The sequence below is a fragment of the Pituophis catenifer genome, unplaced genomic scaffold (genome assembly GCF_029215685.1).
Source record: "Pituophis catenifer annectens isolate HBS135680 unplaced genomic scaffold, rPitCat1.0.hap2 SCAF_1, whole genome shotgun sequence".
NCBI lineage: Eukaryota > Metazoa > Chordata > Lepidosauria > Squamata > Colubridae > Pituophis > Pituophis catenifer.
In genome coordinates this window covers 45,963,616-45,977,362 of record NW_027256881.1, presented here as the reverse complement: position 1 = coordinate 45,977,362, position 13,747 = coordinate 45,963,616, and the positions used below count along the sequence as shown (strand labels likewise).

The 13,747-nt window shown below is 37.1% G+C and overlaps 1 protein-coding gene across 2 annotated transcripts in view; it reads left to right on the top strand.

Moving 5' to 3' along the window:
• INTS7 (integrator complex subunit 7) overlaps positions 1-13,507 on the top strand; it is a 49,265-nt gene extending 35,758 nt beyond the window's left edge. For both annotated transcript variants that reach the window (XM_070948736.1, XM_070948745.1), the window contains 5 exons: positions 1,934-2,002; positions 3,520-3,652; positions 4,845-4,943; positions 10,788-10,973; positions 11,828-13,507. In XM_070948736.1, the coding sequence (XP_070804837.1) occupies positions 1,934-2,002; positions 3,520-3,652; positions 4,845-4,943; positions 10,788-10,973; positions 11,828-12,130 (790 nt within the window). In that variant the 3' untranslated portion in view covers positions 12,131-13,507. The remainder of the gene's footprint in view (positions 1-1,933; positions 2,003-3,519; positions 3,653-4,844; positions 4,944-10,787; positions 10,974-11,827) is intronic.
• Positions 13,508-13,747: the final 240 nt, after the last annotated feature.

Sequence of the window (13,747 nt, the reverse complement as noted above, 5' to 3'; positions counted from 1 at the left end):
GCTGAATGCAAAAAAATGTATTTTGTACATGTACATCAAACTGTGTACATATGGTTTCTTCCAATTGCCAAATAGAAAAACCACCCTGCTTTCTTCCTTTGTATGTTGGGGGCTTTGCTGATGAGTTACCAAGTGAAAAATTGGGCCTTGGGATTGCCCATTAACAGAGCTGCTGTTGCTGTGTTGTGGTGCACAGGTTACCAGAAAATTGCAGTTGTGTTAAAGTGAATCCATTATTGTTGCTTGCTTCATTTCTTGGCTTAATTGTATTAGAATCGGAAAAAGTTGTCATTGTTTGACTGGATATTTTTCGAAATGTTGAAGTTATTTTAGAAAGTCACCTTCTAGGTAGTTTTTTCTGCACATAAGTTGATAGACAACATAGCATAGCTACCAGTACTGTTGTAGCCCAGGGCCAAAAAGTAAGAGAGCATGAGGGAGCTCCCCATTGTACCTTATGCAAGGATACTTAATATCGTTTTAAATATGATTCAGTCAAAATATGGAAGACTCAGAATGTTCCATTGTAATGTCTGAAGTGGAACTATTCTGAAGGTGTTTTTGTTTTGTTTTTTCATTTTGTCTCTACCCTACATTACAAGCCCCGGGTATTTCTTTTCTAGTTCTGAGATTTGTTTCTTTATCCTCTAGCTATATATGCAAATAATTGAGAAGGCAATTTTGTATATGCAAAATATGCTTTCTGTAAATCCAATGGGAAATACTGTAAAATTAATTTTTTAAAAAAGGCAGTATTATATGTTTAATTTTGCTTTGGGAAAGCAGGACTCTCCCCATTTCTTCCACTTTGTTATTTAAGACTCTTATTTGCTTCATTTATTCTTTTGGCAATGGGAACTGCTGCTACAAATGAACTTCCAACTGTGCATAGATCTCTCTTGCTTGCACATATGTCTGCCCTGGGCTGCTAGCCATATCCTATGAACTGTTCATTCAGGCCTTTTATGTCTTGTATCACCAACTGCCAACTTCTTCTGAGGTTTTGTTGCACTGTTACAAGAGAAAAATGTCCTCAGGTTATAAGAATACTTGTGTCTCATTCAAATAAATAGACTGACTTTTCAATGCTATAGGACCGTGATGGCGAACCTATGGCATGCATGCCACAGGTGGAACACAGAATCATATCTGTGGGCACACGAGCGTTGCCCTAGCTCAGATCCAGCGCGCATGTGCGCACCGGCCAGCTGATTTTCGGGCCTTCCGAGCCCACCGGACGTTGGGAAACAAGCCATTTCCGGCCTCCAGAGGGCCTCCATGGGGGTGGGGAAGGCTGTTTTCGCCCTCCCCAGGTTCCTAGAAAGCCTCTGGAGCTTGGGGAGGGCGAAGAACCAGCCTACTGGGCCCACCGGTAACCTTTTTGCCATCACATGCCAAAAGCAGGGGGACCACGGGGGTGTCATGTGCACATGCACGGGGGGCATTGAATTAGTACGAGCCTGTAGTACAGTGGACTAAAGCACTGTTATTAACATCTGCTGCTTGCAATTACTGCAAGTTCAAATCTCACCAGGCTCAAGGTTGACTCAGCCTTCCATCCTTTCAAAGGTAGGTGAAATGAGGACCCAGATTGTGGGGGCAATAAGCTGACTTTGTATAAATATACAAAAGTATGAAGGCTATTGCTTAACGCATTGTAAGCCACCCTGAGTCTCCGGAGAAGGGCGGCATATAAATTAAAGCAAAAAAAAAAAAAAAAAATTATGGGTGTGGGCATGCACGCACATGACCCCGTGCTCCCCCCGCTTTTGGCACGCGACAGCAAAAAGGTTAGCCATCACTGCTATAGGCTATGTCTTGCATGTGTAACAAATGCCAGTTTCCCATCATTATTCAAATCCTTTTATCTGTAACATAATATAAAATGTATGTTACAACTTTTCTTTGTTAATATTCTTTAACGTTACTTCAGGCAGCAGCAAAGTTGCTTATTAATATCACATGCAATTGAAGCTCTGATCTTAGATCCCGAATCTGCAAGGTATACCTAATTCAGATTGCCTTTTGTTTTTCTTTTATTTGCTAATCTTTTCACTAATATTCACGTTCCATCCATATGTTGGCTGGACATTATGGGAGCTAAAGTCCAGCATATCTGGAAGAAGCAGGTTGGAGAAGGCTCCTCTGAGCAGTTCTGTTATAAAATAAAAGCTATATAAAGTTTCTGTAAAAGGGCACTCAACAGCTGCTTCTTGGAAGTCTTTATGAAAGCAATGTAGCAATAGCAATAGCAATAGCACTTAGACTTATATACCGCTCCACAATGCTTTACAGCACTCTCTGAGTAGTTAATAAATGTCAGCATATTGCCCTCTACAATCTGGGACCTCAAATACACTATCTTACATGAATATTTCTTCTGGGGATGTGCTGTTCTTTGATCTAAAGCCGCACAGGTTTCTTTAGAATGGACATGGGCCTTATTTTTTTCCAAAGTTCATACATATACAAGCAATTTTTAAGCTTGAATCTAAAGAGCAGCCAATCTCCAGTTTAGTGTAGTGTTTCTCAACCTTAGCAACTGGGGAATTCTGGGAACTGAACCTCACATATGATGAATTTGTCAGAGTTGAGAAGCACAGCTCTAATGTCCTGGTTCAGGAAGTGCTTTTCCCATTATTTTCTGCTAGCGAGTATTTGCATATTTCCTGTGCAATATTAGAAAAGGTTCTGGAGCACATTTGAGACATTGCATTCAGCACTGATTTAGTCCTGTTAGACTTCGTCATCAATCCATACGAATCTAGTGTTCAGCCTAAAATCTGGGTTTGTTGAGAGCAGTCACCACTTATTCAATTCATTATTTAAAAGGCTGAACTTGGAGATATACCCCAGATGATTTGGAGAATTTTAAATGTTCAGGAAAACGAGATGTTAACTGTGAAAAAGGAAACTATTATGAAGATTTAAGCAACATAATGGCTCAAATATTGAAGAGAATACAAGAAACTATCCAGGAATATTACTCTTGGTATATTGTGTTTTCTGTGCTTAATTTTGCATAAATAATATAATTGATATTCCTTATTCTGTTAACCCTTTCAACTAGGATGCTTCAAATATATGTAAATACAGGTATCCTCAACTTACAACCACAATTGAGCTACAATTTCTGTTATTAAGTAAGACAGTTCTTAAGTGAATTTTGCCCCATTGTACAACTTCTTGCCACAATTGTTAAGTGGATCATTGTTAAGTGAATCTGACTTCCCCATTGACTTTGCTTGTCAGAAGTTTCCAAAAAGTGATCACATGATCCTGGGGCACTGCAACCGTCATAAATACCTGCCAGTTGCCAAGCATCTTATTTTTGATAACATAACCATGGGGATGGCTGCAACTGTCGTAAGTGTGAAAAATAGTCATAAGTCACTCAGTGCTGCTGTAACTTTGAACAATTACTAAATGAACTATTGTAAGTTGAAGACTGCCTGTACACAAAGTGCTCTGCAAGAAAGATAAAATAACCACACCCTGAATATCTACCTTTTTAAACAGCTTTCAGGAATATGGCTCTGCTGGAGTGGCCCATGCTGCAAGTGAATATGAAAGGAGAATGATGTCTGTTTTTGGCCATGTGTTAGAAGAAGTGGAAGCCCTGAACCGAAAATATGCACCAGTATCCTACATGGCAAGTACTATAATTCATTATATGGAAAACTCTCCAGCTTTTGACCTGAGATAAGAGAACAGAATCCTCAAACTGAAAAGCTAAATATGGTCTTTTACGTGTATTTACATATATTTAATCAAAATATTCTTCAATAGAAAAGTAGAATAGAAAAGACTGCTTCTCTTTGCTGCCTAATTTTATTTCATTTTCCAGAACTTGAATTTTTAAAGTATATTTCAAGCTCTCATGCTATGATGGGCATTGTGTAAAAAGGTTTAGTTGTAGAGCATGTCAGAGACCTTATATAATTGTTCTATCTTTGCTTTATTCAGTAATACTGATTGGGTTTCAGCACGGCTTTTAACCAGTCTAGTATTTCTTTTATTGGCTCAATTGTCTATGAATACTAGTGCCATTTATACTTGTTCCAAAAACAAAGTGGCAAACAATCAATGTTGCATTGAGTTTACTCTATTTTCCGTACTTGGAACAAAATCAAGATTTTAGATCTTCTTCAAGCCATTTTTATTTGATCCCTTGGAAAAGACAGCATATATTTTGAGATATTTTTTTTGCCTGTTCTGCAAGTAGATTTGAATTTTTATGATCATGGAAAAGAGCATAGACTTCTGAAGAAAAACTGAAATTACAATAACACCTGAACAGCAGGAAGGATGACAATTATCTCAATATTTGTTTGCATACTTCCTAAAGACATCAGATTGACCAAGCATGATACTGGATTAGTTAGATTTTTGATCTGACCCAATAAGTTTAGTCTCAGTTCAGGTTCATATCTTGCTGGCCACTTTTGTTGAAAGTGAGTGCATGAGTGCAGCCTTTGCTGGCATGCTTCAGACCTCATTTCCTATATCTTCCAGCCAAGCAAGGAAATAATTTTGCTAATTGGAGGATTATTAAAATAAGTCAAGATAAACACCAAATTGATGCTGACTGTCAACATCAGATATTCTCTTGTGTGCCCAGTTCAGTATAGGGACAAGGTTATTCTTAGGATTTGCAAATTTTCTTCCAGATTTCTTCCATCTCCAGTTTCCTATCTCTGGAGCTTTTTGGATCAATAGTATGTTGTGTCTTGGGTTCCTAAGCACCAGGAACTGAAGTACTAACGCTCAGTTTGTTCATGTCATTTCATATTCCTTTTGTAAAACAAATAATTCTAATCAGACTTGCCATTCTTTTGTTCTAGCATACCGCTTGTTTATGCAGTGCAGTCATTGCCTTGCTGAAAGTCCCCTTGTCATTTCAGAGGTATTTTTTTCAGAAGCTACAATCAACTAGCATTAAGGTAAGCTATATTTGCATTTAGGTATAATTGCAGTTTGGGGGAAAGAAATGTTATTTATAACTCCTAGACAAGCAGGCTGGCAGAAGTGGCTGGAATGAGATGGGGACAACCAATTGCTGCCTAAGCTCTGATTTACTAAAGATGTTAGATTAGACATTTAATGAAATTTTTGAACTAGAATTCATATCTGAAATAAAGTTTTGATTTAAAAAATAATATTAAATCAGGATGTGTGTTCTGTTTTGTGTTATGAGACAGTTTTATGAAGATCCTCAGTTACAATTCATTGTTGCCTTGTGGCTTAATGGACATAGACATTTTCTAGCAAATAAATATATGTCTTTTGAAGCAAGTAGTGTTTTTTTAATGTATTGATGTTGGGGATGTTTTTGTTTTGCTGCTTCTGTTAGCGTGCTAATGCATTTTATTGTATTTTTTTTATTTGAAAAACTATATACGGGGAAATAAAACAAGATAAAACTATCTTACATAAATAGAGCAATGTAGCACTTTGCAATTTGATTTCTTTAGCTTGAATGAGTATCTCAGGTCTAGGTCACCTCACTGATTTGTTCTTTTTTAAGTAGAGGAGTTGCCCTACTTTTTTTTTTTTTAACTCTGGTAATAATCAACAGAGAAAGACTGAATGAAGCCTATGCAAAATATAATATTCACAATTTAGCCCACAGAATAACAGTTTCTAACAGAAAACAATTTCAGAAGGCTAATCAGTCTCACTGCCGAACAGAAAGAAAGCAAGGCATCGGTAGGGTTGTGTTTCTGCTTCCTCCAAACTGGAAAATTATCTTGGTTTTCTCTGTCTCTGGGTTTTTGTCATGCCAAACTGATGATGGCAGGAAAACTATGGTGAAAGAAGGAGATAGAGTAGAAAGTAGATGTGCAGAAAGAAATGATGGAACATAGTAGTGACTGTATAATTAAGAATGACAGAATTAATATTGGATGTTGGATCATTTCCTTCCTTCCTTCCTTCCTTCCTTCCTTCCTTCCTTCCTTCCTTCCTTCCTTCCTTCCTTCCTTCCTTCCTTCCCCTTGAGTACCCAGTTTCTGGCACAATTTCTCAGATGATTTTGATTTCTGCCTGCTATACAATCTTTTGGAAGCTTGACAGTTTCCAATAGTTGTGTTGCTCTTTTAAATTCTTGTGGTCTCTTTTACTGCTTTATTTTGCTGTTTCATATTAATGGTTGCTTTATTGATTATCCATTTGGTATAAGATGGCGTCAGATGCCTCTAGTATATTAACCATATATCCTGCTTATAAAATAATCATGCTACTAGACAAGTATGTTCTCTATAAATGGATCATACATTAAAGGCAATCGTTCATTGATGGAGAGCAACAGGACACAATATAGCCAAAAATGTTTTCCAATTATTATCTAATGTCAATGCAAGCTTGTTTTCCACATTTGGTAGAGACCTTAGTCACTTTGTAATTTTGTCACAGAGAGAGCATATCTTTCAAAAAATGTTTGATGTAGACATGCAAAAGAAGTATTTATGTATTAATTTTTTTCCCAATCCAACAAGAGATTGCATAGAAAGTATCTGGGGTTAGAACTCTGTCTGTCAACAAAATGCCTCTTCGAATATTGAACCAAAAAGGGCCAAATGAGTGTGGGGGAGAAGCTGGCAAAAGAATGATTGATACTGTAAACGGGGCCAGATTAGGCCAGGGGCTACGAGGAAAAAATGTTGAAAAATTCCTACAGAGCATCCTTGTGGAAGGAACAGTTGGCCAGCAATGTGGAATCTTGGCAGCTGCTCTGTTCTAAGAAGCATCTCCTCTGTTTGGGTCATATGACCCAGAGCACAGCATATGCAGTATGCAGTCCTTGACTCCCAGGGCACACATAAAACACAAACATATGGCCATCATGTCAAAGGTTTGGAAAGAATTCCTGAAGTCATGCTCTGCTTACTTTCCATGCTGTATTTTATGAAGATTATATAATGAAGTATTGCTCTGTGTGATTTCACTTTTCTGTGTTATTTATATTGAGAAATAGGACAATCTTTCTCCTAAATGAAAGGTGTACTAGTAAATAAGTAAATGCTAACATCTACTTTAAATGCTACACTTCAGTCCTCTTTCTAAATTTTGTGATGCTTGCATATGTAGAGAGAGAAATGTGTCAGTGTACAGGTCTCATTAGGATGGTTAAGGAAAATGAGCAGCCAGCAGATCCAAGAGCAAGACTATTTGCCTTCCCAAAGAAATATTTCATGTTGTGCTCTGCGACAGTTTCAATAAATAGGTCACTGGCATATGGATTGATGTGCACAGAGGATGAGACTTTAGGAATGTTTTAGTGATGTTTTAAAAAGCAACTTCCCATGAATTCAAAACGTTTCACTACAAGCAGATCTAAGAAATATCTTTCATACCCATAAAAGTATGTGTAAACAATCGGTGTAGTGCTTGGTTTGGGAATATTTGCAATACATTTTACATACTGCTTTAATTTATGCAGTAGATAAACTCAGTAGTAAATGGCAAAATGTAGAAGGTTCTAAGCTAACTTCCTGGCTCGTAGCAGATGGTGCATAAAACTCCTGCATACCTCTCATTGTTAAGGTTGGGTGGTCAATTAGTTTGGGAGGCAAAAGACATATTCTCTTATGCTTGTATTTATTTGAAGGTTATAAAAAAAGGTTGAATGTACTAGAATGAGTTACTTGGAAATATATGTGGTAAAATAGAGATAAGGTCAAGAATGTACAGTTGAGGAATGAATATAAATGGAATATAAAAGCAAGTGACCAATATGAAAATAGCAAATTGAGTTGGTATGGTTATATAGAGAAAATGAACAAGATCAATTTACAAAGGACATAACATGAAGGAAAATTGTATGGTTTGAGAGGAAAAGGAGGATTGAGAAAGTTGGATAGAATTGATGAGATTTATGAAACGATATTTTTTAAGTGGTAGAAATAATGAGGGTTGCAATAATAGAATATAATAGAGAGGTATAGTGAATAGTATTTATGTGCTAGTATTTTAGTCATGTTTTCATTTCTTTTTCTTTATCCCTTTATTTATTTATTGGTTTTGACTTCCTATTCATTTTATGTGTTTGCATTATGTTGCTTCCCCTGAAAGGCAATAGCATGATAGTTAGGTATAAATATTTCAGTACCGTAAAAAGAACCAAAATTAAAATAAATCAATACATAAGCGGAAAAGATTATGCAAAACAAATTAATCCAGTATAGCGTGCTGAAAAATTCAGAATTTTCCTGAAATTGATTCCCTCAAATGGATAGCTTTTTCCACCCTGCTGCATCTTGCTCAAAGGTTTAGCTGATAAATTAAATTTTCATAAGAAAATAATTCCAGAGAACAGTTGCAAGCACAAAAGTTACTCTTTACAGAAAGTAGGGAAATCTTGAGGTCTCTTTCAGGTAATCAGTTGATTATGTCAATAACAGTTGAGTTCATGTTTTTTTAGATTTGCTTGGAGTGTGTTTACTTAAGATTATCGGAATCAAAACCTAAGGGCTTTTGACAACTGAGGAAGCTTACTTAAAACCGTGTACAATGCTATAAGAGTCATGTTTAAGAGCACAGGTATTTCCTTCAGTTGAGATCCTTGAGGTATTTTTTATACAAAGCATGAGCAGTAATCTGGCTGCCTCCCTGCTTTATTCCATGATGCTGCACTTAATATTTAAAGTTTCAAATATGCACAAGTCAGATTTTATACACACGAAGGCCTGTTTGATGGAGATTAGGTGATAAGAGGTCCATCAGTTAACCATCTTTGTAGTGCTAGGCTTTTAAATGATTCAACATTTAAGGGATACAATCAAGATCAAGTGAGGTACTAATACCACTGTATAAAGCCCTAGTAAGACCACACCTAGAGTACTGCATCCAGTTTTGGTCACCACACTATAAAAAAGATGTTGAGACTCTAGAAAAAGTGCAGAGGAGAGCAACCAGGATGATTAGGGGACTGGAGACTAAAACATATGAAGAATGGTTACATGAACTGGACATGGCTAATCTAGTGAAGAGAAGGACCAGGGGAGAAATGATAGCCGTCTTCCAATACTTGAGGGGCTGCCACAGAGAGGAGAGGGTCAAGCTGTTTTCTAAAGCACCTGAAGGCCAGACAAGGACTAACGGATGGAAATTGACCAAGGAGAGATTCAACCTAGAAATGAGGAGAAACTTTCTGACAGTGAGAACAATCAACCAATGGAACAGCTTGCCTTCGGAATTTGTGGGAGCTTCATCACTTGAGACTTTCAAGAAAAGATTGGACTGCCATTTGTCAGAAATGGTGTAGGGTCTCCTGCTTGAGCAGGGGGTTGGACTAGATGACCTATAAGGTCCCTTCCAACTCTGTTAATCTTTTAATACTGTGGAAAGAATCTATTCTCATGCAACGCCGATGTCTTAAAGCTTTGCTAAGTTCTTGAAAAGGTGTGAAGAAGGCAATTGATTTACTTCATTCTGTTTTGCTCACTGCACAAAAATTGACAAGTTTGTGTTGCTTATCTGTTTTAAGATTATATGTTCTCTGTCCCAAAAAAGGGGAGAGGGGTAATCAAGATGGAGTAATGGTGAAGGTGCTGGACTAGTTCTAGTTGTTCCTTGGGTATGAAAGATAGCTGAGTGACTTTGGGCTGGTCACTCTTGTCTCAGTCCAACCCATATTATAGGGTTGTTTTTGTGGCAAAAAGAGAAGGCCAAAGCTGTAAAAAATTAAGGCAAGATATAATTATATACTTTACTTATGGAAACAGAAATTTGAATCTATTTGAATCTATTTGCTTTATATACTTTTCCCAAAATTCTCACTTTCTACAAAAATATATTTTAAATTGGCAAAATCGGGGTGGGGAGAATGTTAAATTTAATAGAAGGGTCCTTCTCTTCCCTATCTCAGCCAAGATGAATATTCTAGATACTTTTCTGTCTCATATTAGACTACACTTCTGTATAAACAATAGTTTCCAAATGGATGTACAGCAAAATATTCATGAAATAGATTATATAATTTTGGAAGCCGTAATGTGAAATATTGCAATCTCTCCAACTCGGCACTCCTCAGACATGCTAGATTACAGACTCATTATTTCCCATATCCGTGTAGGCTGAGATAATATTCAGAGAAATGGAGAGATTTATTGAAATTCTGGTTAAATGTCAGACCTGTCCCAGCTAGGGCATTTAGGAAAGAACTCCATTTGTAGTGAAAGGTATACTTTTACTAATACCAAGTGGTTACAGCCAAAGCAAGTCAGATTGGAGAATTCCCGTATAAAGCCAATATTTTTCCCTTCTCCCAGGCCCTCCCACCTGGTCATCATGTTGGTGTCCAATGAGGCTCAAATTAGTTCTTTTGGTAACAGTTCTAAAGTTTGATGCCTTTTGGTGGGTGTTTGCATTCCATTCTCATGCCTGTGTCCTTGAGTCGTTCAACTGTTACCTCTGGTTGGCACTTCCAGTTCCTCTCCCCCCCCCCCCCCCATCCTTCTACCCTTCCTCCCTATAGTTTATAGCAGGCTGTCATCAAAGTGAAGCAGGGCTGAAATGATGTAATGGCAGATCTAATGAAAATTCAGATGAGATTTTTACAAATTGGAATCTCCTGTTTCTTTTAAATAGGGCATTACTTACATAGTAAATGCACTGATAATATAATGGGTCCCTAATGCCCTTCTCTTGACCAATATCTTTTGCAGTATGTGCTTACTTTCTTCTCTTCTACTTGCATCTTGTTCTAATTAATTTGTGGTAGTATTATATGTTTTCTTTTCTTCTGAAAAACATCAATTAATAAACATAAACATTGTCTATTTCAGCTTGCCCTATCACCCTCTCCACGTAACCCTACTGAGCCTATTGTGGTTCAAAATAACCAGCAGTTGGCATTAAAAATAGAGGGAGTAGTCCAGCATGGCTCCAAACCAGGCCTTTTCCGAAAGATTCAATCCATCTGTCTAAATGTGTCATCATCCCTGCAGAGCAAACCTGGACAAGAGTACAAGGTAAAAAAAAAGAGAGAGAAAGAGCACTACAGCATGAACTGTCAACATTTCTGCTTCCTGAAACCCATGCACAATTAGAACAGAATTTCACTCCACTAGGCAGCAAGAATTTTTTACACTTCAAGTATGTTCTTGTCTTTTAACATGAGTGCAAGCTTCTGTGACGATTCTGATTCCTTTGAAAATGAGGCGCTTGAATAAGATGCTGATCGTAGTGCTAAATTCATATCCCCATGATGAGCATCGCACCCCTGGGAAGATAATCCTTGTCTTCACTTGCTCCATTGACAGGAACACCAATCGATAATAGTTGCTAGTATTCCAACAAGCTTAAAAATGTGCAGCTGTCTGACATCAAGAAACAAATCTAGTCAAGTGTAAGAGGACTATTCCCCAGGGGTGGGCAAGAAGACGTAGGAATAGCTCAGCGATTTGAAATACTGTAACTTAGAAAAAAATAGACAAATAACTTCATATATTTTGTTTAGATATGCTAAATGAATATAGGGAGTATTCGTTTTTTGTTTTTGTTTTTACTGAATTTATACACCGCCCTACTCCCGAAGGACTCAGGGCGGTGAACAGCCATAGAATAAAACATATAAATACAAAATTTAAAATAAAATAAAACGAATTAAATAATTTGGCTGAACAAATTTAAAACCCCAATAATTTAAAAACAAATTTAAAATTTCCATTTAAAATGGGGAAAGACTTAGGTCAGGCCAGTTGCTTATTTAACTCACTTCTGGTTAATAGTGTCTTCAGAAAACCTAGTCTCTATTTGTAAGTAAAATGAAACTCTCAACTACTCTTTAAACACTTGGTTGCCTGGTGCTTGTTTTCTTCCACAGATACCCATCGACAACCTAACTAATGAGATGGAACAGATGGTGGAGCCTCACAACGATTACTTCAGCACACAATTCCTCTTGAACTTCATTGTTGTTGGCACCCATAGCATCACAGTGGAGTCCTCAGTTCGAGATCTCAATGGCATTATATGGAAGACAGGACCAAAAACCACACTATTGATTAAGTCTCTTGAAGATCCTTACTCCCAGCAGATTCGGCTTCAGCAGCAGCAGGGGCAGCAGCTGTCTCAACAACCACAGCAGCTGCAACCACAGCCACGGACAGCATACTCCCGTTTTTAGCTCTCATATATCAGTCAAGGACCTATGTCAAAGGCATTAGAGTTTGTTTGGAAATTTTTCCTTTCCCCAGGGTTCACATTTCTTCCTCTATAACAGCAGCAGTCTTGATTCTTCTTTGTTTCCTTAAGCACAATCTCTATCTTTGAAATGCTGTGAGATCACTAATATGACAGTAGATTAAGGCAATTCATGCGGCAAACCGGTTATGTAAAGTGGTTCTGCTTGAAGTTCCAGTTATCATCTTCATCTCACCTCATTACAATTTTGCCTTTGTGATGTAGAACAAGTCTTAGTTGAACTTAAAAAAAAAATCCCCTGTTTCATGTGATGTCTTTCATATACAGGGTTGTCAGTCACTAAAAGAATGGGATGGACTGAAGTTATCTAAAAGCTTCTTACGGTAGCTTTCTGCTAGAGCAGCTCATCTAACTAAGATTCAGTGCATGTGATGAATTGGAGTGTAGTTGCATTACATAACATAGCCAATCACTTTAGTCTAGTTTCATCCCTTCTTTCTTCAGCTATGCTCTACTTAAAGAACATTTTATCTGAATTATTTCTTTATGAAGATCATTATGGAGCCTGAGATAAGAATAGTTTTGATTGGTCTCCCAATTCATCCATCTTCATCTGCACTGCCTGTGAGAAATCCTTTTTGGTGAGCGAGCAAGTAGATCTATAAGGATTTTTTTTATTCCAATCATAATAGCTCTTTGAATCATCCAATTGCCACTTCCTGCTATATATGATTTTGCTTATGACACTATGGTTTTGAATATTATACTTAGCAAGTACTCCCCCCTCATCCTCAAAATAATACTATCTGGATTTAAAGTAAATATAAAATACAATGCATCTAAAATTGGACAATTTTGATACAAACATCCATATTGAGAAGGTGGCACTACTCCTTAAAAAGAGAATGCATTCTAAAGTAGAACAGTAATAGAAGGACAATGCATGACTGCCAACCTGTAATCTGAAGGGGATGAATTTTGCCTGCTATTATTAGTTCCTTCCTTATATAGGCTTAATAAGTATCCTGTTGAGAAGATTCTCGCATTACCTACTTCATGAATAAAAACTAGCTGATATAAAAAAAAGTGAGCGGATCTGAACACTGATAGGCATATACCATAAATGGTAGTAACAAAAGAGGAATTGCCCTTTGCAATGGGTCTAAGCCTCTTTTCAACTGATAATTATTTGTTCAGTTGTGGAGAGTTACAATCATGTTGTTGGAGATCCTCACTGTCTTAATCAGTTAAAGTGAGTTAGGGAATGTGTGTGTATGTGTGGTAATTGCTTTTTTAGTGAGCTTTTTATACTGATGGTAGAGAAATTACTCAAATAGGTTTTTATTAATTAAATTGTTGTGTGGCCAGTTTAATAAATTGTTTTCAGTTTTCATTTGGGTATTAAAAATGGTATTCTTTGTGAAGAAAAAAGGCATTATATACAGATGTACTCATTATCCAGTCAACAGACCTATACACACACCTTAATAATGAAATAAATACCACATCCCAAATCATATTGCAGCTCTAAGAACTCTTGAATCTGGACGGAGCCAATGCAGTCCTAATTTTTATAACTTCAGAAAAAGTCTGCTTTGGT